The 26164-nt window shown below is 36.1% G+C and overlaps 1 protein-coding gene across 1 annotated transcript in view; it reads left to right on the plus strand.

The window, feature by feature from the left end:
* LOC150108407 (reelin-like) overlaps window positions 1-26164 on the plus strand; it is a 920570-nt gene that overhangs the window by 232256 nt on the left and 662150 nt on the right. The window contains exons 13-14 of the mRNA XM_090390755.1: window positions 6297-6425; window positions 22833-22942. Of these exons, the coding sequence (XP_090246881.1) occupies window positions 6297-6425; window positions 22833-22942 (239 nt within the window). The remainder of the gene's footprint in view (window positions 1-6296; window positions 6426-22832; window positions 22943-26164) is intronic.

Raw genomic sequence — 26164 nt, forward strand, 5'->3', positions numbered from 1 at the left:
CCTAATCAAAGCCTTATGAAATGGAACAAGAAGCTCCCTACTTCTACAAGTCAGTGTCCTCTGTATCATTCCCAGAAGCCTTTGTGTTGTCGTAACAGTTTTCGATATGTGTCCCCTAAGTTTCAGATCCTTATCCACTATCATCCCAGATCTCTTATTTCCTCCACCTCCGACAATATATCCTCACCAAGCATAAATTCTGCATCCCATTTTTGTTTTCCAAATTTTAAAACCTTACATTTTGCAACATTGAACTCACATCCCCATTCCTGTGCCCAATCACTCAATTTATTCAAGTCTTCTTGTAAGGCCACAACATCTTCTCTACTCTTCATGGTTTGTCCCAACTTTGCATCATCTGCAAACAACTGAAATTCTTTGCAAAATCTAAGTATATTACTGTCTATCCTTCTCCTTTGTCTGTGGAAGCAGTCACCTTCTTGTAATAAGTAAGTAGATTACATAAACATGACCTCCCTTTAGTAAATCCATGTTGTCCATCAAAGATAATACCATTGTTGTCAATCCAATTTTGAATCCTAGTTCTCATTATTTCCATTTGATGCTTGAGTTCTATCACCTCCTTTATGAAGTGGCACAATCTTGTCCTCCTACTCCTTAGAACTCGACCCAGTGCAAGACTCGTATTAAAAAAATATATCAAGACAGGCGTTAAGTCCCTGGCACATTCCTTCGGAATACGTGGTCATATATTATCAAGTCTTACAGCCTTATTAACATCTAGTTTGCTCAACTCCCCATACATCTCTTGCTCACTTACAGTCAGTCTCTCCTCCCCATCATCAACTGCTCTCAATCTCTCCATGAAGTCATATTCACAAGATTGAAAGACCTTTATGAACTGCTCATTAAGTATCTCCACCACACCTTCTGCAACAGCTGTCTTTATACCATTTTCTCCAATCAGTGTCATCCTTCCATAATCATTCATTCTTTCTGGCGACATATCGAATGAACTCCTTAGGATTCTTTTTGGCTTCATTAGCTGACTTCTGTTCATGCCTCTCTTTAGCTACCCTCACCAAGCAAATCACCCTCCTTGCCTGGTCTTTGTAGTCCTCATGGAATTGGTTATTTCCACTTCTGTTATGCTGCCTCCATAATGCCTTTTTCTCTGTATCACATGCTTAATCTCTTTATTCATCCATTTCACACCTACCTTATTTAACCCTCTCACCCTTGGAATACATTTAGACATTGCATTTATTGGATAGTTTTTGAAAATCCCCCAAGCTGCATTGATTTGTTTTCCAGCTAACTCCTCATTCCATGCTACACCTGCAAGCTGTTTCCTGAGCTCTTCATAATCACCCCCCCCCCCCCCTTGTAGTTCCACATATATCCTTTTCTTATAGAGGTCCTCACACTTCTGGCCACCATCCAGGTAATCACCTCATGGTCACTCTCACCAATTGGTGGGTGATTTGACACTTCATTTATAATTACATCCTTTGATGAGATGACCAAATCAAAGACCCCAATCATTCCAGTCTATATTGCCATAATTAAAATCGCCCATAATGATTACTCTTTTCTTATTTGCTTGACTAATTTGATTTTACATTTCATAGTCATTATTATCCACATTTCGTGGTCTATAAAAACATCCAACCAAGTATTTCATTCCATTCACCTCTATCTCACACCATACTGCCTCAAAACCGCTGGCACTATTTCCCTCTTGCATCTCTACTTTGTATGGACATAACTCTTTCTCTATCATCAATAGCACTCCCTCTCCCTTTTTTTTACCCCCTTCTATCCTCATGAAACACATCATACCCTTCCATCTCTATTCCTGTCAGGATGTTGTCCTCATCTTACCATATCTCACTTATTCCAACAATTTTTGGGTGAACAGACTCAATTAGTGCAACCATTTCATCTGCCTTGTTTCTTACACTTCTAGCATTTTTATATAAACAAAGCAGCTCATTCCTGGATCTACAGCTACCACTTATACCACTCCTTCGATGTGATCTCTCCATGCCTACTGGGGCCATTTCCCTTTCTGCATATTCATTTTAGAACCCTCTTCAATGTTATGCTTGCTTTTGTTCTTTTAGTCTCTTCCGTATTCACAGTTATATGCTCTACACTCATATTCTCTCTTTCACCCTTATGGCTGATACCATTCTCAATCTTGGTCCCTCACTGTCTTCTGCCTTTCATCTAATAGTATCTCCTCATTCTCAAAAATCTTATTAACTTGTAAGGTTATGCATTTCGGAGTGAAAAGATTAGCAGCAGTATACCACATTGGTGGAACTGTACTCCAAGAGATTGATGAGGCCAGGGACTTGGGAGTGTTGGTGGATAGGGAGATGAAGTTTAGGGGGCACATTGCGAAAGTAGCTAAATCAGCTCATCAACTCACTTGGTTGTTGAAAAATACCTTGACGAGCAGAGAAAAACAAGTTATTGTACCTCTGTACCGAGCCCTGATAAGACCTCCTCTCGACTACTGTGCCCAGATTTGGTCACCTCGGTTCCTTCTTGATGGGGAGGAGGTTGAGAGGATCCAGAGGCGAGTGACTAAGATGATAGCAGGTCTATGGAATGCACCATATGAGAACAGGTTGAAGATTTGTGGGTTGCAGAAACTAGTTGATAGGCGAAAAAGGGGAGATATGATTGAGACATTCAAATTGCTAAAAGGATTCTATAGGATTAATTCAGATGATATTTTTGAGATCAGGACTGGTGATGGGAGAACTAGGGGACATCCATGGAAGCTGGGCAAGAGCGTGGTTAGCAGGGGTGTTAGAGCTGGGTTCTTTACTTTTAGAGTGGTAAATGAGTGGAATAAGCTGCCAGAGTCTGTTGTGGGTGCTATGACAGTGAGCGAGTTCAAGGCAAGGTATGATAGATACTGTGAGAATGTTGAACAGCTGTGTGAACATGATGTTTAGGGCCTCCCTCGATGAGTCTAAGGACTCCTGGAGTAGCCCGTGGTAATAATAATAATAATAATAATAATAATAATAATAATAATAATAATAACTCTCCTCAGTCCATTAGACTATCATACTTTCTACAGCCTTACACCATCTCACTTCTCTTGTTTACTTTCTTGACAAACACATTTTGCATTTCCCCCATGCATATGTACATCCGTCTACCAACAACAAACTATCTTCAAAAAATCCATGCTACTCACCACCTTCAATTTTCATGCCATATCTGGTTTGTTCTCACTGCCATTTTGCCTTTGTTAACAGTAAGCTGTATTTTACAAAATTCACTACTAAATCTGCCAACAAACCTTGATAATTAGTATTCATTGAATCTTATATACTACTAATAATCAAACTTTCACTGAAATACATAGTTTTTGCTAGTATTAAATAAAATAAAACTTTTCTCTGCCAGAGCAGCTGTAGCATTGATCTTCTTCCAATGATTCTAACACAGTGCCACTCTAATGGAAATAGACTTAGACTTATGTATTTACAACATTCAGAATTCATAGTTATTATATCTAACTCCATATGATTACATGCATTGCCTGATGATCATAAGAGTGTTAATCTTTTGATTACTTTGAAGGAAATGATGTCTAGTGTAAATAGTGTTTTGGGATACTTGTTAAGCATATCACAGCATTTGCGTTCTGCATTCCCCTACATATTGACTGGTCAAGAGTAACTACATGAAAAGATAATATTCTCTTCTTTTTGTGGCAAATAGATTAAAGTAATTTAATTACTTCTAACTTTCTTCACTTTCACTATGCCTTATCCCATGTTAAACGGGGTCGGCGCACCAATCTTTAACCTTCCTCTTCCAAGTTCTCTGGTCCAGGGCATCCTTCGGACTCCATCCTTTTTCCCTAAGATCCTCTGTCACCTTATCCCTCCACCTGAGCTTGGGCCTGCCTCTTTTCCTCCTTCCCTCCAACTCCATATACTCCACTCGTGTATCAACATACTCCTCACCCTTCCTCTCTACATGTCCAAACCACCTCAGCCTACTTTCTTGTATCTTCTTGCCAATTGGTCCCACCTTAACCGTCCCTCTGATGTAGTCATTCCTTATCCTGTCCTTCTTTGTCACACCACTCATCCATCTCAACATCTGCATCTCCGCTACCTCCATCTTCCTCTCCTGTGCCTTGGTTATAGGCCACGTCTCCGCACCATGGAGCATCGCCGGCCCCACCACCATCTTATACAGCTTTCCTTTCCTCTTACAACTCACTCTCTTGTCGCACAGGATCCCGCTCATCTTCCTCCAATTCATCCAACCGCATGTTATTCGGTGCTGTATTTCCTCATCCAGATCACCATTCCTCTCGACAACCAACCCAAGGTACTTGAATTTCTTCCCTGAAATTAGCCTTTCACCCTGGAGTCGTATGACCATAGCCTCATCACTCCCATTAATATATTTTCAGTCTTCACCTGGTTAATTCTCATGCCGCTCTCCTCCAATGCCTTTCTCCACTCTTCCAGGGTATTTTCAAGCCTCTCTCGGGATGATTCGCATAGAACAATGTTGTCGGCAAACAGCATGCTCCATGGTGCTTCCTTCTTGACATCCTCCACTAGTACATTCATGACCAGGTCAAAGAGGTAGGGGCTCAGAGCTGACCCTTGGTGTAGCCCTATAACAATGGGGAACCCTTCTGTCATGCTGACACTAGACCTGACCTGAGTTTCTGTTCCCTCATGCATCTCCTTCACCAACCTCATGTACTTCTCCGACACCCCCTTCTTCATACACCTCCATACCTCCTGCCTGGCCACTCTGTCATATGCCTTTTCCAGGTCTATAAACACCATGTGCAGATCCACTTGCATCTCTCTATATTTCTCCATCAATCGCCTTAGCGCAAATATCACATCCGTTGTCCCTCTTCCTGGCATAAATCCAAACTGCTCCTCACCAATTTTTGTTTCCTGCCATATCCTTCCTTCAATTACTCTTTCCCATATCTTCAATCTGTGTGACATCAGCTTGATCCCTCTATAGTTGCCACAGTCTTGAACATCTCTCTTCCTTTGTAGATTGGGACGAGAATACTTTTCCTCCATTCCTCTGGTATCTTTTCCTGTTGAGCTATTTTCCTCATCAGATCCCATAACATATCCATGCCCTCACTGCCCAAACTTTTCCACACTTCCCCAGGTATCTGGTCTGCTCCCACAGCCTTTCCCTTCTTCATTTTTCTCAGTACCCAATCCACTTCCTCTCTACTTATGTCTTGCACTGGTCTCTCTCGTTTGCCTCTCCATCCTCACACCTCTCTCTCGGATTCTCCTCATTTAATAGTTTATGGAAATATTCTTTCCATCTTCCTCTGATTTTGTCCTCCTCTTGTAATACTACTCCTGAGGCATCCTTTATCTGCTTGACTGATGTTATGTCTTTCAAGGCCTTATCTCTGGCTTTCGCTATTCTCAACAACTCAGCTTCACCACCATTTCTCTCCATTTCTTCATAAACCTCATCAACTGCTTTCACCCTTGCCACAGCTCTCTTTGCATTTTTCTTTGCTAATCTGTATGCCTCCTTGATCTCCAACTGCACCTCCTCATTCCACCACCATGCCTCCTTATCCTCAGGCAGTCCCTTTCCTGATGTTATACCAAGCACCTCTTCTCCAATTTTTCTAATATTCTGACTATTAACGTCCCACCATTCTTCCACATCCTCTGGTAACTTAATTTATTTCAATACCTTTTCTTTAAACTTATTCCTTGGGCCTTCCTGTTCCAATTTCCACCACTCAATCTGACTCATTCTATCCCCGCTCTTATAGGTTATCAGATGCCCAACTCTCTTCTTGAACCACGTGTTAGCTATAGCCAGATCGAAGGCCATAGCATATTCTATGATTCTTTTACCTTCTTCATTTCTTTCACCACTACTCCAACCCCCATGTACCCTTTCTTCACCACTTCGTCGCCTTCCTACATGCCCATTCAGATCTGCTCCGACGATCACTCTCTCACCATCAGGGATTCCCATTACTACTTGGTTATTAAAATTCTTTATTAGTTAGAAGTAATTCACAATTACTTCTAACTAATAACTACAAATAATTACAAATAAAATAACAACTAATGATAATAACAAATAATAATAATAATATTAACAAATCCCTGTTCTAAAATTGGATAACACAATATTATTGTCATACTAGATGATGAAAATTGTTTACTGCCTACAGACTTAGATTAAGACATGTTTAATGAACTTTGAATGTAAAGTAAGATTGTAATTACTTTGCCCTTTATTAACTTCAGATAAATTTTTGCTTCTATATCTAGTGTAATTGTTGAATTTTCTACTGACCATGGTCATTCTTGGAATTTACTACATGATTTTTGTCTTCCTCCAACTTGCAATGGTACCCATTCTGCAATAAGAAGTTATCTTACATCCTCAGAAATGAATGGGTAAGTATTAACAAATTTTATTTCTTTAGTACTCTTTAATACATTTCAGACAACTAATGTTTTGCCTTTTTATTCTTTCGGTCTTTCTTTCTTTTCTTTTTTTTTTTTTTGTTGTATGAGCTATTTCACTTTGTTTTTGAATTCATGAATTATCATTGGAAATTATTTTCCCAAAAATTGTTTCAGAATAGTTTTTATCCAGTGGTGTGTTGGTAAATTTTTAACAACTGGCTTGCTTTATGAAAAATTTGATTCTTCACAAAGTTCTATTGTATCTTCAGATGTCTTTGTTTCTGCTTCTTCAAATTTTGTCCTTTTAATGTTTAAGAAGTTTTGTTCTATTTTATTTTTTCAACTAATGGCTGTCCGCTTTTTCGACTGCAAAACTGTAACCTTGATTAAAATTATTTTAATTATTAAAAAAAAAAAAAAAAAAAAACCGAAATAAAAACATATATTAAAGAAAATTTTCCTATATTACCTACAACTTACCTATTATCAAATGAAATCCTGAACAAAAAAAATGTAACACTAATATTACCACTCGTAGTTGATCAAATGAGCAGAGACTGAAGTCGTCGCGACAAATTTTTGCATTTATCGATAGTGCAACAATGTTGCATTTCCAAGAACTTAATGTTGCAAGTTCTTGGAAATCTGCCAAAAAATAAGGCATTATTGTCGATTTAAATACCCAGTTTGGGAGTTTTGATAACATGTTTGTGTTTTAATGAATACAGACATTGTTTAGTAAATAAAATCGTTTCCAAATTCCCATTCATAAATTGAGTTTGTGTTTTGTGAATTCTCCTTTATGCATTTTTTTTTTTGATAATAATAATAATAATATATGTGTTTATTATATAATTTCAAAATATTTACGAGAAAAAGTATATACCACCATTCATCATCTATCCTTTCATAAAGAATTTTAATAACCGGCTCGCCCGACTTAAAAACATTAACAACTGGCTCGCTAAATTTGAAAAATTTTAACAACTGGCTCATGCGAGCCAGTCCGAACACACCACTGTTTTTATCCTATATTTTACCACCTATAGAATAGTTTTTATCCTATATTTTACCACTGAAGTGTCAACATTCCATCTCAGCAATAAACTGGCACATGACGAGATGAACATCCAATTTGGAAACTCAGTTCTACACCATAACAAATATCCTAAATACCTAGGAGTTACACTTGATCACACAAGATTCACACATGTTTCTTATCATATAAGAAACATGCTGAAAACACAGCTGCATAAATTAGAACCAGAAACAACAACATCCAGAAATTATGTGGCACTTCTTGGGGTGCAGCAGCAACCACATTAAGAACATCCGCACTCGGATTGGTTTTTTTCGGTGGCAGAGTACTGCGCTCCTGTTTGGCTCAACAGCTGCCATACCAAACTAATTGACCGCCAGCTTAACACCACAATGCAACTTATCACTGGAACCATAAAAACAACTCCTATTTAGTGGCTCCCAATGCCGAGTAACATAATACCACCAAACCTACGAAGACATGATGTTCTACTACGTGAATATGATAAAATACTCAGAAACACTGAATTGCCTATACACAATGACATACTAGAGCTATAGCTCAACAGACTGAAATCAAGAAAACCCCCTCTCTGTGAAGCTAAACACCTGAGAACAACCAACTAAAACACCAAAGAACAATGGAAGCGAACGTGGAGCATAAATACCAATGCTCAACTCCAAACTTGGTTTGATAGGCATCGTCTCAACATCCCAGGTATGGAACTGAGCCGAAAGACTTGGACAACGCTGAACAGGATTCGCACCAGACATAGAAGATGTGCAAGCTCTCTCTACAAGTGGTGAAAAATTCCCTCACTGGAATGTGACTGCAGGCACCTGAATCAATCAATCCATCACATCTCTACTGAGTGCAGTCTTCGTGCATACACAGGCCAAAGAAATAACTTCCTGGAGTCTATCCAGTCTATGTCTGATCCAGTCTATATCAGGATCAGACAACTTGATATTAACCTATAAGTGTTTTGTTTGTTGAAAGTAGAAGTGTCTTTAAAAGACATATTTAAGTGATTACACCACATTTTTTATTATTCAGTTATACAACATACTGAAATAATAGTTCCCGACAAGTTTCGTAAATCGTAGGATTTACATCTTCAGGGGTAAATAGTATAACTTAAAGTTTAAACAACAGAAATTAATAAATACAAATCATAACCGTCTGGCTATTCATACACTCAATTAACAGAATGCAGATATAAAACGTTATTGACGTTGAACAAGACTGGACGATGTCAGGTGTTCTTATTCTCATTCATACAGTCCAAGCTCAGATTGAGGTAGATTTTTTATTAGAGCTGACCACACTTGATGGAGAATTAAACCTTGATTTTTTATTGCATTTGGGTTGGGTTTTTCAGCATATTAGCAGCTTCTTTAAATTTTCTTATGCAGCAGTTGTTTTCTATGTATGACATCGTCGTTTTTTTGCCATAGTACATCGTGTCCAGTGGAAGTGATATGGTAAGCAAGACCCTTTTTTGTTCTCTTTTGTATCATATGTCTTTTTGGTGTTCAGCCATGCTCATTTCTCCAGATCTTCCTGTCTGTCCTACATAGCAAATCCCGCAAGAGCAATGGATTTTGTAGACTCCTGGTTTTTTAAGAGGATGGATAATTCATGAATAATGAATGTTTATGAATAATTCACTTTAGAACAAGAAGAAAATAAAAAATAACTTAAAAAATACTTACAATCAAAACATCCTTTGATACAAGAATCTATGGTGTTCCAAAGATCCACAAGATAGATATACCTTTAAGACCAATAGTAGATGAAAGAGATTCACCGACCTCCAACTTGACGAAATACCTCACCAACATGATCTCACATCATATAGGAAAAACATCTTCCTTCATAAAAAATAGTACACATTTCATAGAAAAAGTGATAGATATACTTATTGGTTCATCAGACATCTTAGCAAGTCTAGACATTATCAGCTTGTTTACAAACGTCCCGAGACAAGAAATTTTGAATCTCCTAGAAGACCTCTTCCCTCTGAACATCTTAGATCTTTTTAAACATTGTATAAATAATACTTTTTTCACTTATCAAGACAGAATCTGGGAACAAAAAAACTGGCCATGGGTTCATCATTATCACCAGTATTAGCAAACCTATTTATGGAAAAATTTGAAAACAGTGCTCTAAAGAATTACCATAAAAAACCAAAAATATGGCTACGCTATGTAGACAATATTTTCATCATATGGAATGGAACATCAGATGAACTTATCATTAAAGATTATCTCAACAATTTGCACAACTCCATAAACACTTTAGAACAAGAAGAAAATAGAAAACTTCCTTTTCTAGATATTCTATTAGAAGTTAATGAAGAAAATAAACTCTCCTTCTCAGTATATAGGAAGCCGACTAACACAGGAAGATTTCTAAATGCAGCCTCACACCACCATCCTTCACAAAAAATAAGCTTAATTAAACCTCTTCGAGACAGAGCATACAATATCTCCAGCACACAAGAAAGATGTAATGAAGAACTAAAATACTTAACACAAATCCTCCAACAGAATGGGTATGAAACAAAAACCATCAAGAGAATCCTTAAAATGCCTCCAACTAACAACACAATAAAACAGGATTACAAAAACGCAGTCTCGCTTCCTTATATCAAAAATGTTACAGATAAGCTAGCCAAATTATTGAACAAACACAACATAAAAGTAGCCTTCCTTCCTATGGAAAAAATCTCAAGATTCCTATATCCACCAAAACCACCTCATCATCCTCTTAAAAAACCAGGAGTCTACAAATTCCATTGCTCTTGCGGGATTTGCTATACGTAGGACAGTAGGACAGACAGGAGGATCTGGAGAACTATGCATCACTGAACACCAAAAAGATGTACAATACAAAAGAGAACAAAAAACGGGTCTTGCTTACCATACTACTTCCACTGGACACGATGTACTCTGGCAAAAAATGACGATGTCATACATGGAAAACAACTGCTACATAAGAAAATTTAAAGAATCTGCTAATATGCTGAAAAACCCAAACCAATGCAATAAAAATCAAGGTTTAATTCTCCATCAAGTGTGGTCAGCTCTAATAAAAAAATCTACCTCAATCTGAGCTCGGACTGTATGAACGAGAACAAGAACCAGTATGGTTCAACGTCAATAACGTTTTATATCTGCATTCTGTTATTTGAGCTTATGGATAGCCAGACGTTTTGATTTGTATTTATTAATTTCTCTTGTTTAAACTTTACATTATACTATTTACCCCTGAAGATGTAAATCCTTCGATTTACGAAACTTGTCGGGAACTATTATTTCAGTATGTTGTATAACTGAATAATAAAAAACATGGTGTAATCACCGAAATATGTCTTTTGAACTAATTAGCCACAGAAGTCTACGCCTGCAATAAGTGTCTTTGTTTTAATCTAATTGTTTGTCACTTACTTTCTATATATTTATTTTGACTTATATACCTTTATAACTGTATGTAGATTGCCATATGCTAAATAAATAAATTTTACCACCTATGATTTATTTACAAGACCAGTGAAGGAATTGTATTACCAGAGATTGATCATCGTATTGACATTGAATCAGCTTAACCAAAGGTATGACAAGAGTCACACTAATCTGGTATGGATACTTAGACCTTGATTATCACTCATATCACCTACAGTTTGGGTTTGAGACTATATAGTGTCAGTTTGTTTAATACTCCTGTGAGATTGGTGAATTTTGTCTGTTTTATTTATCTTTCCCTTTAGAGTAATTAGTGTTTCATATTATATTACTGCTGATTTTCATGTATTTATTGTATTTAGTATATTTCCTGATATTTTCTTGATATACTATACTGTTAAAATAATTTTCAAAAATGGCTATACAAAACTCAGAAGAACAATAGAGCAGCAACAACGAGGAATGCTAGTGAAATTGGAAACAAGGAGGCTTGCTCCAATGAACAGAATCATACCATTTTGGAAACTAACAAGAATATCAAAAATGAATTAACTATTTAAATATCAAGACTTAAAGAAATTATTAGACAGAAGATGAGGGAATTGGAAAGTCAAAAGTGATTAGAGAGGTGTCAAAAGGACAAGAAAGGGAAGCAGCAAAAGAAGAAACAACAAACTACTTAATCAGGTAAGATATTGTGTAATTATCATTACACAATATCTTATTGCGTAATTAAGTAGGTAAAGGCGATCATAAGAAGGATATTATATGGTATGGAGATTCACTTATAAAACATGCAGTTTCTGACCATATTACTACTTTGAATTTTTCGAATGCAAATTAAAAACAGAAAAGATAGGTAAAAGAGATGATAATTCCAGTAGGAACAAACAAAGCAGTTTGTTCGTACTAGATGAATATAGTAATACACTATCTGATCAAAAGCATCTGGACACCCACTCGAAACTGTAATCAGACTATCCCTGTGACACATTTTCCAGTAGTGGACATTAATACAGGGTGGGTCCACTTTTGCTTCTATGACAGCTCTAACTCTGCTGGGGAGACTTTCTACCAGGTGAAACCAGTTGGGAATGTCTCTGGAGGAATGGCAGCCCATTCTTCCTGAAGAGCTGTAGCCTTCGCTTCAGCTGTGGTCTGGAACGAAGTCAGCATTCTAATTCATCCCAGGGGTGTTCATGGGATTCGGATCAGGGTTCTGGGCTGGCCAGTCCATTTCTGGAAAGTTATTGTCCACACTTGGGGGAGACCACACTCCTACCAGGTGCATCCCCCAGGTGGCAGATGGGGGAAACCCAAATGGGTTGCTCTGAATAAAGAATAAAGAGCTGTGGACCAAAGGATGTAGCAGAGGCATGGCAAGCTGACTACATTATTATGCCAGTAACTTTCTTGAGCAGGAGAAAGTCTACAAACTGAGATAGTGCTACTGCATACGGGACAACTGACGTGCCTACTCGAAGACTACACAGAGTAGGTGAGAAATCATCAATGTGGTCAGCCAAGGATGTGAAACATGTAGCCATCCTCAACATAAGATCACTATACCAACCTGGAAAATTGCAATTAGTCCAGGAAAATTTAAAAAGACTGAAATGGAGTATTTTAGGTTTATCAGAGACACATTGGTGCGGAGATGGACTCATGGATTTACCAGAAGGAAGACTGTACTTCTCAGGAAGAAAAGATAACATACACAGAGAAGGAGTTGCATTATTAATTGAAAAGAAACTTGCACAGTAATTGAAATAAACCCAGTGTCTCCTAGAATAATCACAGCCAAACTTCAAGCGAAAGAAAAAGGTCAAACAAATAAAATAATCAAAATATGCACCAGACAGTAACCATTCAGAGGAAGAAATAGAAAATTTCTATGAAGAACTACAACAGGAAATAGAAAATCCCAAAAATAGAGAACTCATGATAATGATGGGAGATTTTAATGCTAAAATAGGACAGTTCACTGCAAGCCAAAAAGATGTGATGGGGAAATTTGGATACGGAGAGCTTAACGACAGAGCAGAACAATTACTCCACTTCTGTAAAGCAAAAACGATCTAATGATTACAAACACATTGTTCTATCAACGCCCTAATAATAAATATACATGAACATCACTAGATGGTAATATAAAGAACTGCATAGACTATATCCATCATAAACAAACAATGGAAAAGATCAGTAAATAATGTACGAACATTAAGAAGTTTTGATTTCGACACTGACCACGAAATATTAACTGCCAAAGTAAAGATAAAATTCAACAGGAAAAACAATATCAGAAAAGCAGAAAACATCAACCTATCAAAACTAAAAGATAGCTCAAGCAGAAGTCGATTTTTAGAACAGATGTGCTTGAAATTAAAACCCTCCATCTTCCAGAACAGCAGAAAATACTGGGAAGAAGGAAAAGAAACAGTGTTATCAATTGCAAAAGACACTCTAGGTTCCAAACCCAAAATAAACAAACAGTGGATAACCCAAGAAATCATAGCTACCATAGAAGAGAAAAAAAAGGCCAAGATACTTGTAAACCAACAAAACAATGAAAAGAATAGAGAAAAATACAGAGCACTAAAAAATAAAGTTGATAACCTATGCAAAAAAGCCAAAGAAAAATGGTTAGAAGGAAAAGCTAAGAAATGCCAAGAAGCATACCAACAAAACAACCTAAAAGTCTTCCATGATACTGTAAGAGAAATTACAAAGGAATTCTCAGAAAGCAGTAACAATGATAAACAACAAGATGACAGAAACCGGGAATATTGAATATATAAGAAAAATCTGGTCAAACCATTTTAAGACTATCTTCCACCAAGGAAACAAAACTACAATGCCAACAATAGAAGAAAATAATGATAACCCAAAAATTTTACAAGAAGAAGTTAGATACGCAATAAAACAGATGAAAAACAATAAAGTACCAGGCATTGATACTATCCCTACTGAACTGTGGTCATATGGAGGCAACATATCAATAGAATATTTAACATCCCTATTCAATAAAATACTACAAACAGGAGAGATCCCAGATGACTGGAGAACTGGAAAGATCATCCCAATATACAAGAAAGGAGACAAAAGAGACTGCAGAAATTACAGACCAATCAGTTTACTCCCTCACACCTATAAAATATTCATAAGAATTATACAAATAGATTAAAAAACACCTATGAAGAAAGGATAGGCATAGAACAAGCTGGTTTCTGAGGAAACTATTCAACAATAGACCAAATTTTCACATTGCACCAACTAGCAGAGCTCAGCTGGGAAGACCATAAAGAACTATATTGTTGTTTTGTGGACTTTAAACAAGCTTTCGATAACATCAACACAGATCCTTCTTAAAATTCTACTAGAAAAAGCAATAGACAAATATATAATACAGTTTCTGATAAAATATTACTTTAAGACAAATGCAATAATTAAAAAGGACACACTCACAACAGAACCCATAGAGATCCAAAAAAGGAGTAATGCAAGGATGCCCATTATCTCCATGCCTATTCAACATATATCTAGAGGAAGTTGTAAAGAAGGCAATGGACAATGAACCTGGAATCAATGTCAATGGTTTAAACATAAATAATATCAAATATGCAGATGATCTCGTCCTTCTTGCAAGAACCCCCTAATGAACTACAAAAGTTGATCAAAAAACTAAACGAAACCTGTAAAACATATGACATGACAATAAATATACAAAAGACAAAAGTGATGAAAATAGGGAGGAATGGAACTACCATCTCAGCTACCCTAAACGGAGAATAACAAATAGAACAAGTAGACAACTTCATATACCTTGGATCAAAACTAACAGAAACAATAGATGAGCTCAAAACAATCAAACACAGAATAGCGATAGGATGGACCACCATGGTAAAATTACAGAAAATCTGGAAAACAAACAAGATATCTAAGCAAGCCAAAATCAAATTATATGAAGCAATAATTATACCAACAGTCATCTATGGAGCAGAAGCGTGGACAGTTAAAAAAAGAGAGGAGAAAAAACTGCTGGCATTTGAAATGAAATGCTTAAGAAAAATAAATAGAACAAGTTGGATAGAAAAGAAAACAAACATCACAGTCAGACAAGAACTATTGTATAAAAAGACAATAATAGAAAAAATGAGAAAACAACAACTGAGATGGTTTGGACACACTGTACGCATGGACACAGACAGACTTCCTAACGTCCTAATCAATACTTTTCCAACTGAAAAAAGAAGACCCGGAAGACCAAGAATTACCTGGCTGAAATTAATAAAGAACATCTAGGGATGCAGAACATATAAGGAACTTTTTCGAACAGCAAGGAATAGAGAAGATTGGAAGATCCTGCTCAAGAGAAGACTCAACCCGTCTTAGACAGAAGAGGAGAAGAAGATTGTCTATAAGCCATTCCCTCACAGACTTTGCTTTATGGCAGGTAGCATTGTCATGCTGATACAGACAATAGTCATCACCGAATTGATCTTGTACCATAGACAGTACACAATGTACACAATGGGTCAAAATGTCCTTGTACCCTTCCGCATTTCGATTTCTGTGTAATATTATGAGAGGGCCAAATCCATTCCATGATTCATCACTCAAAAATGATTTATCACTCCAAATCACGTTTCCAGTTGCCCACTGTTCAATGGCGTTGCTCTTTACACCACTGCAGGCAGCTCTTGGCATTCACAGGAGAAATGTTTGATATATGGACAGCTGCTTGACCATGGAACCTCATTTCACTTAACTCTTGGTGCACAGTGATGGTGCTGGCTGGATAGTTAGTAGCACTGCGGAACTCCCAGGTGATTGTTTCACTTGATGTCTAGCGATTTCCATGAACCACCATCTTCAACGCTTGATGGTCCCTGTCTGTAATTAAACGCACCCTACCTGACCATGGTTTTGTTGTGTTTGTGCCTTCCCATTTCCACTTCACAATCATATCCTAACTGTTGACTTGTTCAATTGACAAGGATTGAAATGTCTCTGACAGATTTCTTGCTGATGTGGCAACCAATAACTAGTCCACATTCAAAGTCACTGAGCTCCCTTGCCCTACCCATTCTGTTCATACTTCTTATCACTGAACAACACACAGCTCTGTGCCTCCTTTTATACTGGTAAGTGAAGTCATAGTGGTATCTAGACATCAGTTTATGAATTACAGAGGGGGGGGGGGGTGTCTGGATACTTTTGATCAGATAGTGTAATTACAGTATGAGTATTCATCACTGTACATATGTACACTCAAAATCGTGATAAATGCAGTATGAGAGAACATGAAAGGATCTGGAAGAAGCAGGAGAAAAAGTGAATAAGTGAAAATTCATTAATATATTAGCAATATAGACATTAATGAAGACACGGAGTATCAGTATTGCTAATATAGTAGTTTTGCCAACGATATGATATATCCTTTGGTGTTTGCAGCATCTTTTTGTTTTCATCTTTGATGTTAATAATGTGTTCTAGGTGTTGTGTAGAACATTGACATGCCGGGGAAAGGCGATATATTTGCTTCTCACCTTCTAATGTGTCCAGTTGATCATATATATCTGTTGGCAATGCTTGGCTTTGGCAGAGATGTGTGAAGCCATCTCTTGTGCAGCCAATGTGTCTGTTTAGATCTTCTCCAATCTGTTCATTGTTCATTAATAGTTTGACAATGTTTTCAAGGTCATTCCAGAATTCATCCTTTGTCTGCTGTGGGCATCCAGTCTGTGGTGCATAGACAGATATAACTCACAAACTGTAGGTTCCTATATTGATCTTAACGGAGATCATTCAGTCAGAGATTCTTGCTACTTCTTGATGGAATTACGTAGCCTTTGGCTTACAGTTACTGCAACACCATTTTGCCCAGACTTTTGTCTAAAGTAGATAATTTATAAGCTATATCCTTCACCAATGTCTCTAGATTTTGCACCAGCCTATCTCGTCTATTGTATGTAGGCGATGTCAATCGTTCTGTTTTTAAAACAGTCAGCAAGCTCGCCGCTGTGGTCGGCATCCAACCTTTCTCATCAAGGCTTGGGACCAGCATTTTCAGAGGTAGAATTGAACTACCTTAAATCTAATGGCTTTGTAAAGTTGAAGAATAATAGCAATGATGAATTATCTTTCAATGAGAGTTGCATGTTTTTTTTTGAACCTTGTTTATCCTTTCCTTTCCTCCTATATTATTTACATAATCTGAATTTAGAATTTCCTCATAAAATATCAGCTCTACCTGTGGCAATCTCATAAAAATAAGAGAAATACACAACATGTCTGACTGAAAATATCCAGGACTTAGTGTTATTAGTTACTACAGTCATCTCGTATTGCTAATAGAAATAATTGTACTGCATTACATCAAATTAGTAATACAAACAATGATTTCAGATTTTGTTTAACTATTTTCACATTATAATTTTATGATTATTTTTATTACACAGGTATCTCCATGGACTCAGAAGATTCATTGTGGTAGATTCGTTATTCATACAATACTAGCTATTATTCATACAATATCTATCATACCCCCCTCCTTAAATTCATTCACAGATGAAGCATTCACAACCACCTGTGTCATGTAGAATCAGAGAAAAGACTGAAACAACTCTCATCTGTACTCTTTACAGATTCATAAATACCCGATTTTTATGGATGCAACAATACCAAAAACATGCTCTACAATTTCAGTAGGAGACCTCAGGCCTTTGGGCATATAGGCCTACTTGTAGCAGTTGTCTTGCCACAGTCTGTCGAGATACCTGCATGCCTGTTCTTGAATGGAGCTGACTTGCAAGCCAACCTGCCATAGTGCATCAATTATATTTTGCTCTTATTACCAAAAATCTGTCTTTGTGCTCCATGGTAGAGCAAGCATGATCTCTTAACAAACATCTGGAATACATTCCATTGGTTTGACATGCTCTCTAGAGCCTAGATTCAATGCTATGTGAGATTCCAAACTCTCTGGCAATATCAGTAATTCTGCAGCCTTCTTCAAGCTTTCCAATAATTCTTCCCTGGGTGAAATCATCTAGATGATGTCTTTGAGATATTTCAAGACATTGGAACTTTATTCCTTCACAAAAAGAGCTTCCTACAAGCACAATTTGCTTAGTGCAGCTTTTTGCCTTTGATCCTGTTGTGGTCTATCACAGGAGCACTTTGCACATGATTTGAAAATTTGAATGTGTACCCGCTTTCTACTCAAAATCATCAGTTGTGCAAATTGCCACAAGCTGATTCATCAGAATTTGGGTTGTAGTCTTCAGAAATATTGTTTGTCTTTAGGTTTACTTGCTACTTCAACTACACTGGTAAATTAGATAAGAATTTAGAAATCTTAAAAGTGAGACAAAATTCATAAACCAAGTATTCCATTAAGATCAGTTGTAGACTGCATAGAATATCCCACTTTTAATATTTCTAAATTCTTATCTAATTTGCTTGCTACTTCAACTAGAAGAACTGCTACTTATATAAAAAATACTTTGGGTTGTGGTATCTCTACCTCTTCAAATACAGAAGAAATAACCTGCATTCCTGTCCTTTATGAGCATGACATTAGTGAACATGTAGCCAAAGGTTAAAACCACAGAATATTTTTGTTGCCTTTCACCCCATCAGAAAAATCTTCACCTTCCTTGCTTCTCCTAAGGACAAGTTTTCACCTCTCAGTTATCCAGGCATCTACCTGGATAACTGAGAGGTGAAATAAGAAGATAACCCATCATGTGGGTTATCTTCTTATTTCAGACAAACAGGAAGATCTGATTTTATTCGTCTAGAACAGCGTTTCTCATCCAGGGTTCCACGAGAAATAATAACGAATAGCAGTGGCAAACAAATGAACTTAAACAGTGGAAGAAGATAACAAACGTTCTCTGAAAGGAATAAATTTTAGTTCGCATTAGTTGCGAACTCGAATTTATTCCCACTAGGATGCAAGGCAATGCTGTCCATGATCCACTTATCATACGGCAACTAGAGCTAGTTCTAGCGCTAGCTAGTGTCGCTTATGAGTCAGTGCAAGCAAGAAACGCGAGAAACACAGTCGGTCTCTTATCAATCCTATGTGTTTTCTAGCGTGTAGGTACGTATTCACTCATTAATATGAAAAGTTTGTATGCTTTCTCGGCTAAACTCCACTTTACGGTGATCGTAATTTTGGGGACTGTTACTCCTTTATTTCAGGTAGGTGCAGATGCTAGCCTATTTAGCTGACATTTTTCATTACATTAATATGCTGAACAAGTCACTGCAGGACCGTGGAGAAAATATATTAACTTCAAGTGACAAGATTCTTGGATTTAAAAGAATGCTGAATCTTTGGAAAAATCATGTTGCAAAAGGGAATCTTGATATGTTTCAATTATTGGTAGGGCTTAAAAGTAAAGAAGGATATCATCAAATTTCAAGTCTTATTGTAACCCACCTGGAAGAACTGATGATAAAAATCTAATATTATTTTCCGTCCCTTCCAACACAAATGTAAGATTGGGTGAGAGATCCATACTCGGAATCTTCTACTCATCTTGAGAACTTGACTTTAAGAAAAGAGGAAGAACTTTGTGGGCTGCAATCTGATCATACATTCAAGATGAGATTTACTGACCTATCTCTGGATATGTCATGGATTTCTGTTAAAGAAGAGTATCCTACTATTCATAGGAAAGCAATAAATATATTGCTGCAGTTTTCAACGTCTTACATGTGTGAGCAAGCTTTTTCTTGTGTGACAAGTATTAAGAACAAAGACAGAAATCGTCTCCTTTCTGTTGAAGATGAAATCCATGTTTATTTATCTAAAATCTGACCCCGAATTAAGTATTTGTGTACCAAAAGACAAGCACAGGTTTCTCATTAGAAAATTAAACTTTATTATTCATATTTGTTTAAATTTGTTTAAACAATTAATTTGTTTATTTGTCTAAAATAACAATTCTTTGGTGCATATTTTTATTTATATGACATTTTAGTTTGATTTATCTTATTATTTTGAAAATTACTAATAAACGATAAAGTTATTATAGCACTTATTATTTGTTTTCCTCATGATCTTTAAATTCATAAATAATAAAGAAAGATACTAACAATGATATATAATAATTATTATGTAGGGGTTCCCTTCAACATGGATATTATTTCAAGGGTTCCGCAAGGGCAAAAAGGTTGAGAAACGCTGGTCTAGAAGAACACAAATCATATTAAATACCATGATCCTGAACAGTCTGGAATTGCAGAGCATACTGTTGACACTAAATATAGAGTACATTGGAACAAAATGAATCCTTCATAAAAGTAATTGCCTCACAGAACATCTTTATAAAGAAACGTGCAAAACTTTACTTCATTGTCCTAATTCTCACAGATCCAATGGGCTATGTCTGTTCCCTTCATAGGAGATAGTACTTTTTAAAGTTGCTAATCTTTCTTAACTTTATTTTGTCTATGTATATATTTATATAATTTATTGTTTATTTTTATTTATTTTTTTTTAAATAAGTTCAGAAATTATTGACCTCTTTTAGTTATCTTATATCAGCTACTCAGGGTTTTGTTTTTTTAGAATTGTCTGTTATTGTTTAATTGTCATTCTGTGATGTTGTACTGACACTGCTATGATGCTTCAGCCAAAATTCTGCATTAATAAAGATTTTACATGACTTTTCCTCTGTTTTTATAATTCTTTTTGAATGTCTTCTTGTCTTTTGTTTATGAACTATTATTAGCTTATTCACTCTAGAATTGTATCATGCATTGTATGATACAATTCCCAGAATGGATGTGATTATTATTATTCTTATAAACCTCCGGGAAATCAGGGACTCTCATTGGAAGCCACATGTCGTGCACACTACCTGTCATATCTTCTCCTAAATTCATTCACTCTCTTTCACTCACCACCTCCAAAAGCAAGCTCTTCTAATCATGTACTGCTGTAAGAGAGAAATATCTAGCTCTCACTCCATTCTTGACTTCATTCATTCTCAGCTTCCAGGTATGCTCTCTCATCTTCTCCCTCATGGAACGTCCTAGTATCCATATAGGATACTAGAAAGGGTCATTATATAAATGACCCTTTCTGAAGTTTGTAGGTCTCTATCATATTGTCCTTCTTTCTTTAGTTAGTGTCTGCAGTCCACAAATTCTCAATCTGTCCTTATAATCCACATTCCACAGGCCTGATATAATCTCTGATGTCCTTTGTACCTTCTCCATTCCTTCTGTATTTGCATTACCTCAGAAACCAGATGGCTAGATATCTGCACAGTTGTCTAGATAAGGTCATATCAATGCTTTGTAATGAGGCAAAAATGACATCCTTAGCTTATAATCCAGTCCCATATCCTGGATTATCATGGTTTATTGCTCTCCCTTATCTAACTCATCTATAATATTATTATAAAATGTGATCAAGTTACTTAAACATGACCGTTCATTCGTAAAATCATGATATTCATTGTAAAGTATAGATTCTCTGTCAAGCAATTTTTATATACAGTCTCTTGCCAACTTTTCTGAAATCTTTATCCACTCCTGAGATGCTAAGAGGGTGATAGACTGACACATTAGTGTTTGCATCACCCTTGTAGAATGGAATTGTCTTACGTTCTTTCTCCTCCTGCAGAATATTCCCGAAGCTAAGACTCAAATTATAAAGCCAGGTCATAGGCTCAGCCAATTGATCTGATTGCTCTTTTATAATCCTTTTATAAACCTTCATAAACCAGGTTGATAGCTCTTAGAAAAATGGACACTCTTTAATCGAACACCATCCACATACTTGCATTCAGTAGAGTTATTCTTTCCAATTCATTCTTTCTTTTAATAATATCAATAGAATTGTTTTGGGTTATCTTTTGCTTGCAGAATGCAGAACCAGGTTCTTTTCACACTCACACTTAGCTTGTCTTAGTATATCTTCTTGATTTTTGTTTATCAATTATCATTAACATGTTCACTCTGGGATGCATCTTATGCATTGTGTCTAGAACATAAGCAAGACATATCCCAGCATGAAAATGTTAAATAACATATCTTAACTGCATATGTGGTTGCAGTCTTACATTATGTGTACTGTACATCCACAGATGCAAGATCCTTCGACACTTCTGCGCATGTCACAAGAAGGAGAATCCATTCCGATAATAGGGTAATCAGTCCGTCTTCTGGAATGAGTTTGTTTATTATTACAGGTCGGAAAATTTAGCCTTTCTTTTATGAACATTGTAGTTTTTAAAGTGGTAACTATTTTGCTTGTATAACAGTTGGAAAAAATGTACTTATAGTATTAACAAAATTAAAAAAAGGTATAAAATAAAATAAAAATTCATTCCTTCATTTCTGTCTTCCCTTCAACATGAATTGACTATTCTTGGCAATTAATCAAACTAGGTTCTCAGAAGTGTGGGTGTACAATAGATTTCATAACTTAGATTTTTAGGCTGTCATTTCAGAATTGGTTAGCAGGCTACTTCATGGCTACAGATGTTGATTTAGTTGACTTAGTTTTTACTGCATGTATATAGTACTGAAATCAGAGTAGCGCCTCTATATTGTTTTGATGCTCATTTTATACCAACTATGAAATAAGTAATTTCATCACTTACCTAAGTAAATATGCTTTTTTATGTCTTATTCGTAGTTGAGTAACTTAATCCCAAAATCTCATCAAAATAATACCAGTGATCATCCCATAAGAATGAAATAGAAACTAAATATGAATTTGTTTTACTACTAATTTTAAAACTAGCAAATAAAAGCAGCTCTAGATTTTCACAGAAAGAATATGTTACTATTTATGAGTTGTCTGTTTGTTATGGTGATAATTTAATGAACTATATAATATGTGTTATCTGTTTCCAGTTGGAATACTATTGCTTATCCACTTCCATATTCAGTACTCACAGATGGAATCAGATTACGCTTTAAACAGTGGGGACATTATGAACAGTCAAACTGGGCTATAGATGATGGTTAGTAAGAGTAACTGACTGTTATACCTTTTTTATTTTATCATAGATTATCATTTATATTTAGTTAAGTGCAATCAAATATTTTATCGTATTTAAAGTTATACAGAAAATTAACTTTTATTTTACAGATCTGTCAAATGGTTTATTATAGTGATATTAATTCTGAATCTGCCTACTTTAATAAGTAGTCTTATCTAATTTAAATAAATAGAAATGTTTTCTTGTTTGTTCCTTTATGCATTGAATCCTGCAGTCATCAGCAACTAAATTTTGTCTAGTATATCCCTTCTTTCATCCAAAGGAAGAATGAAAGGCTATGAAGGCTTTGAATTCAGAATTTTGATCATGCCCCCAAATTCCCCTCTGTATTAGCATTAAGATATACATAATTTTGTTTGATGCCACCTGGCATCAAACAAAATTATGGTATTCTCTCCCTCTCTTTCTCTCTCACACACACATACATACAGACAGTGAAATCACTCACTCTAACAAGCTACTAAAACGTTTTTTTTTTTCAGTTGCACAGCATTATTGCTCTAGTAAAGAAAATGTATTATAGTATTATAGTTAATGTATTAACTTTCACTATAATAAACCAATTGACAGATCTGTAAATAAAAGTTAATTTTCTGTATAACTTTATATAGAAATTTTAAATACATATAAAATGTATATAATACATACACATTTTATATATGTGCATTATAAAATATTATTATTTCATAATATCATTGGTGATATTATAAAATAATATCACCAACATTCTACAAATCCAAATTTAGGGTAGTAAAGGTTGATGTTCTAGAGACTGTGATGGCCTGATGAATGTGAAGGGGAAAATGTGGTGTGCTGTCATCAGTAAACTGTGTATTGGGGTTGTAGTTAACTGGAGTAGATCATTAATATACACAAGTCATTGGGTGAGAGAACAGCGCTCTGTGCAATTCCAGTGTTAGTTGCATAGTTAGAGGATAAGGAACCCTCAACTATCACACATAGTTTGCATCCAGTTAAAAAGCTGGCAATCCAGTTGCAGGATAAGCCAAATGATAGGAATTTACTTAATAGACTCTTTTACGAGACTGTATTGAAAGGCTGTAAGATATCAAGAACAATCACCTGAGACTCACCAAATTTTTCCATGATATTTCTCCAGAGATAAATAATATAGGTTGATCAGACCCCTTGTTAATCAACAGTGGCAGAATCCATACTGGCAGTCATTTATTAGTTGGTTGTGCTTTAAAGGTAGTGTAGGAGTTGAATGTTGATGGTTCTCTCCATTATATTAGAGAGAACTGTGGTTAGAGAAATTGGACTGTAGCTTGATGAAGAATATGTCATCTTTCTTGGGAATAGATTGTATGTGGGCTAATTTTCATTATGTAGAATAGATACCAGTAATATATGAAAGCATAAAAACACAAATGAGAGTTAGCTCTGGAGCACGCACACACACACACCTTTAGGTGATTGGAGAAATGCCATCAGGGCCAAAAGTCTTTTTATCTAATTTGGATAAAATTCTTCTTATTTCTTTCTTTCTGGTACAAGGTAAATGAGGGCATTATGTACTGAATGTTTAGAATGGTTAGGGGATTGGAAATTTTTCAGGGTCAATCATACAGGAATTAGAGTAGAAGTAATAATTCAAGCGGTTGGCTTTTTCTGTGGAAGATGATACAATAGAGCAAACTATAACAGTCGTGGGAGCAGGATGGACAGAACTTATGGCCAATGGCAAGAGACTAGAAGGAATGACTGCCATTTGAAAAGGATGCACATTTCCTGCTTGTAGTTCTTTCAAAATCTGTTTTGGATGAGTTGACAATTTTCTTATATAAATAGTAAAGGAAGACTAGTATCGTAAGTGAATGTAGTGGGAGATTTGAGCTGTGCTAAAAAAAGTGTTTTAAATTAGTGTATAGCGTGACTTTTTATCACAAATTATACTGCAATTTTTCAATTTGTACAAGTGTCCTTCACTGGTGTTATTGATGACATTTTTTGTTGTTTATATTGTGTTTTGCTACTCGTTTATATTGCTTTTGCTTCTGAAAATGGGATCCATAAAGAAATTTTGTTGGCTGTATGGACGGCTTCTATACAAATGTATATCTCTGCCTTGGATTTTTTCAGGGGAGATACATTGCCAAAAATAATGCACCAAACATTGTTAAAGATTTGTGGACTGTTTGGGAAGGAGAAGATGGAAAGCATTAATGTATGCGAAAAGTAGTTTTAGAGATTAGAGCCATTACAAATGGGAGCAAGCATCAGGGCCATAGTAGAAGTTAGGCAGGAGTTAGTTAAAATTGAAAATCAAAACAAAACTGGAAGATAACATTAAACATTTAAAGAAGAGATTGGCTGATGAGAAGGAGAAGGAAGTTAGTGTAATGAAAAAAGAGGCAAAGGAGAGTTGTATATCATTGTATGGGAACTCGATCATTAGAGGTGTAATGACTAATAAAGTGCACAAAACATGCTTTCCTGATGGAACAATGAAGCAAATAACTGATGTGTTGCAGAAAAGGAAAGACCGGGTGTCAAAATTGGCGGTAGTCATGGGCACAAATAACTTAGTTGGAGGGATAAAAAGAATGTTGATAGAGACTAAAGTAAGTTGTTGTGTCAGGTAAAGAAGAATGGTGTTGTTGGAAAAGTTGTAGGCGTGTTGCCCAGATATGATAACAGTGAATTGAGAAGGAGGGCAGAGATAATGAATAGTAAAATGGCTGAGTTGTGTGAGGCAAAGGTGGTTCAGTTTGTAAATCTGTGGAGTGAATTTGAAGAAAAGTTAGAATGGCTTCAACTTGATGGATTACATTTGAATGGGTTTGGTGTTGGGCATTCATTTAGAAAGGCTATTGTTTTCTGAGCGAGAAGGCACAGAGTCAAGAAATTAATGTAACAAATGATCAGAGTCTACTTGTGGAGCAGGATAGCACAACTAAATGGATTGTATAACAGGAGGAAGATAGATATGAGGTTGATGATGTGGCTGCAGCAGCACAAGGTGATAGAATGCATAAAGGTGAGAATGAGACAGGTAGGAATGGAAATCAGAGTCAGAATCAGAGAAACAGGAGTGGTCAGACCGAAGAGAGAGAGAGAGAGAGAGAGAGAGAGAAGTGTGGTATAGTAGCTAGAATAGAGAATGCTGGCACTGGTAAAATGGCCTAAAAGACATAGTAGGGATTGTTATGTTTGTACACA

Source organism: Typopeltis vanoorti, chromosome 3 (genome assembly GCF_054136105.1).
Source record: "Typopeltis vanoorti isolate ZY-2024b chromosome 3, IOZ_Tvanoo_1.0, whole genome shotgun sequence".
In the NCBI taxonomy this organism is placed as follows: Eukaryota; Metazoa; Arthropoda; class Arachnida; order Uropygi; family Thelyphonidae; genus Typopeltis; species Typopeltis vanoorti.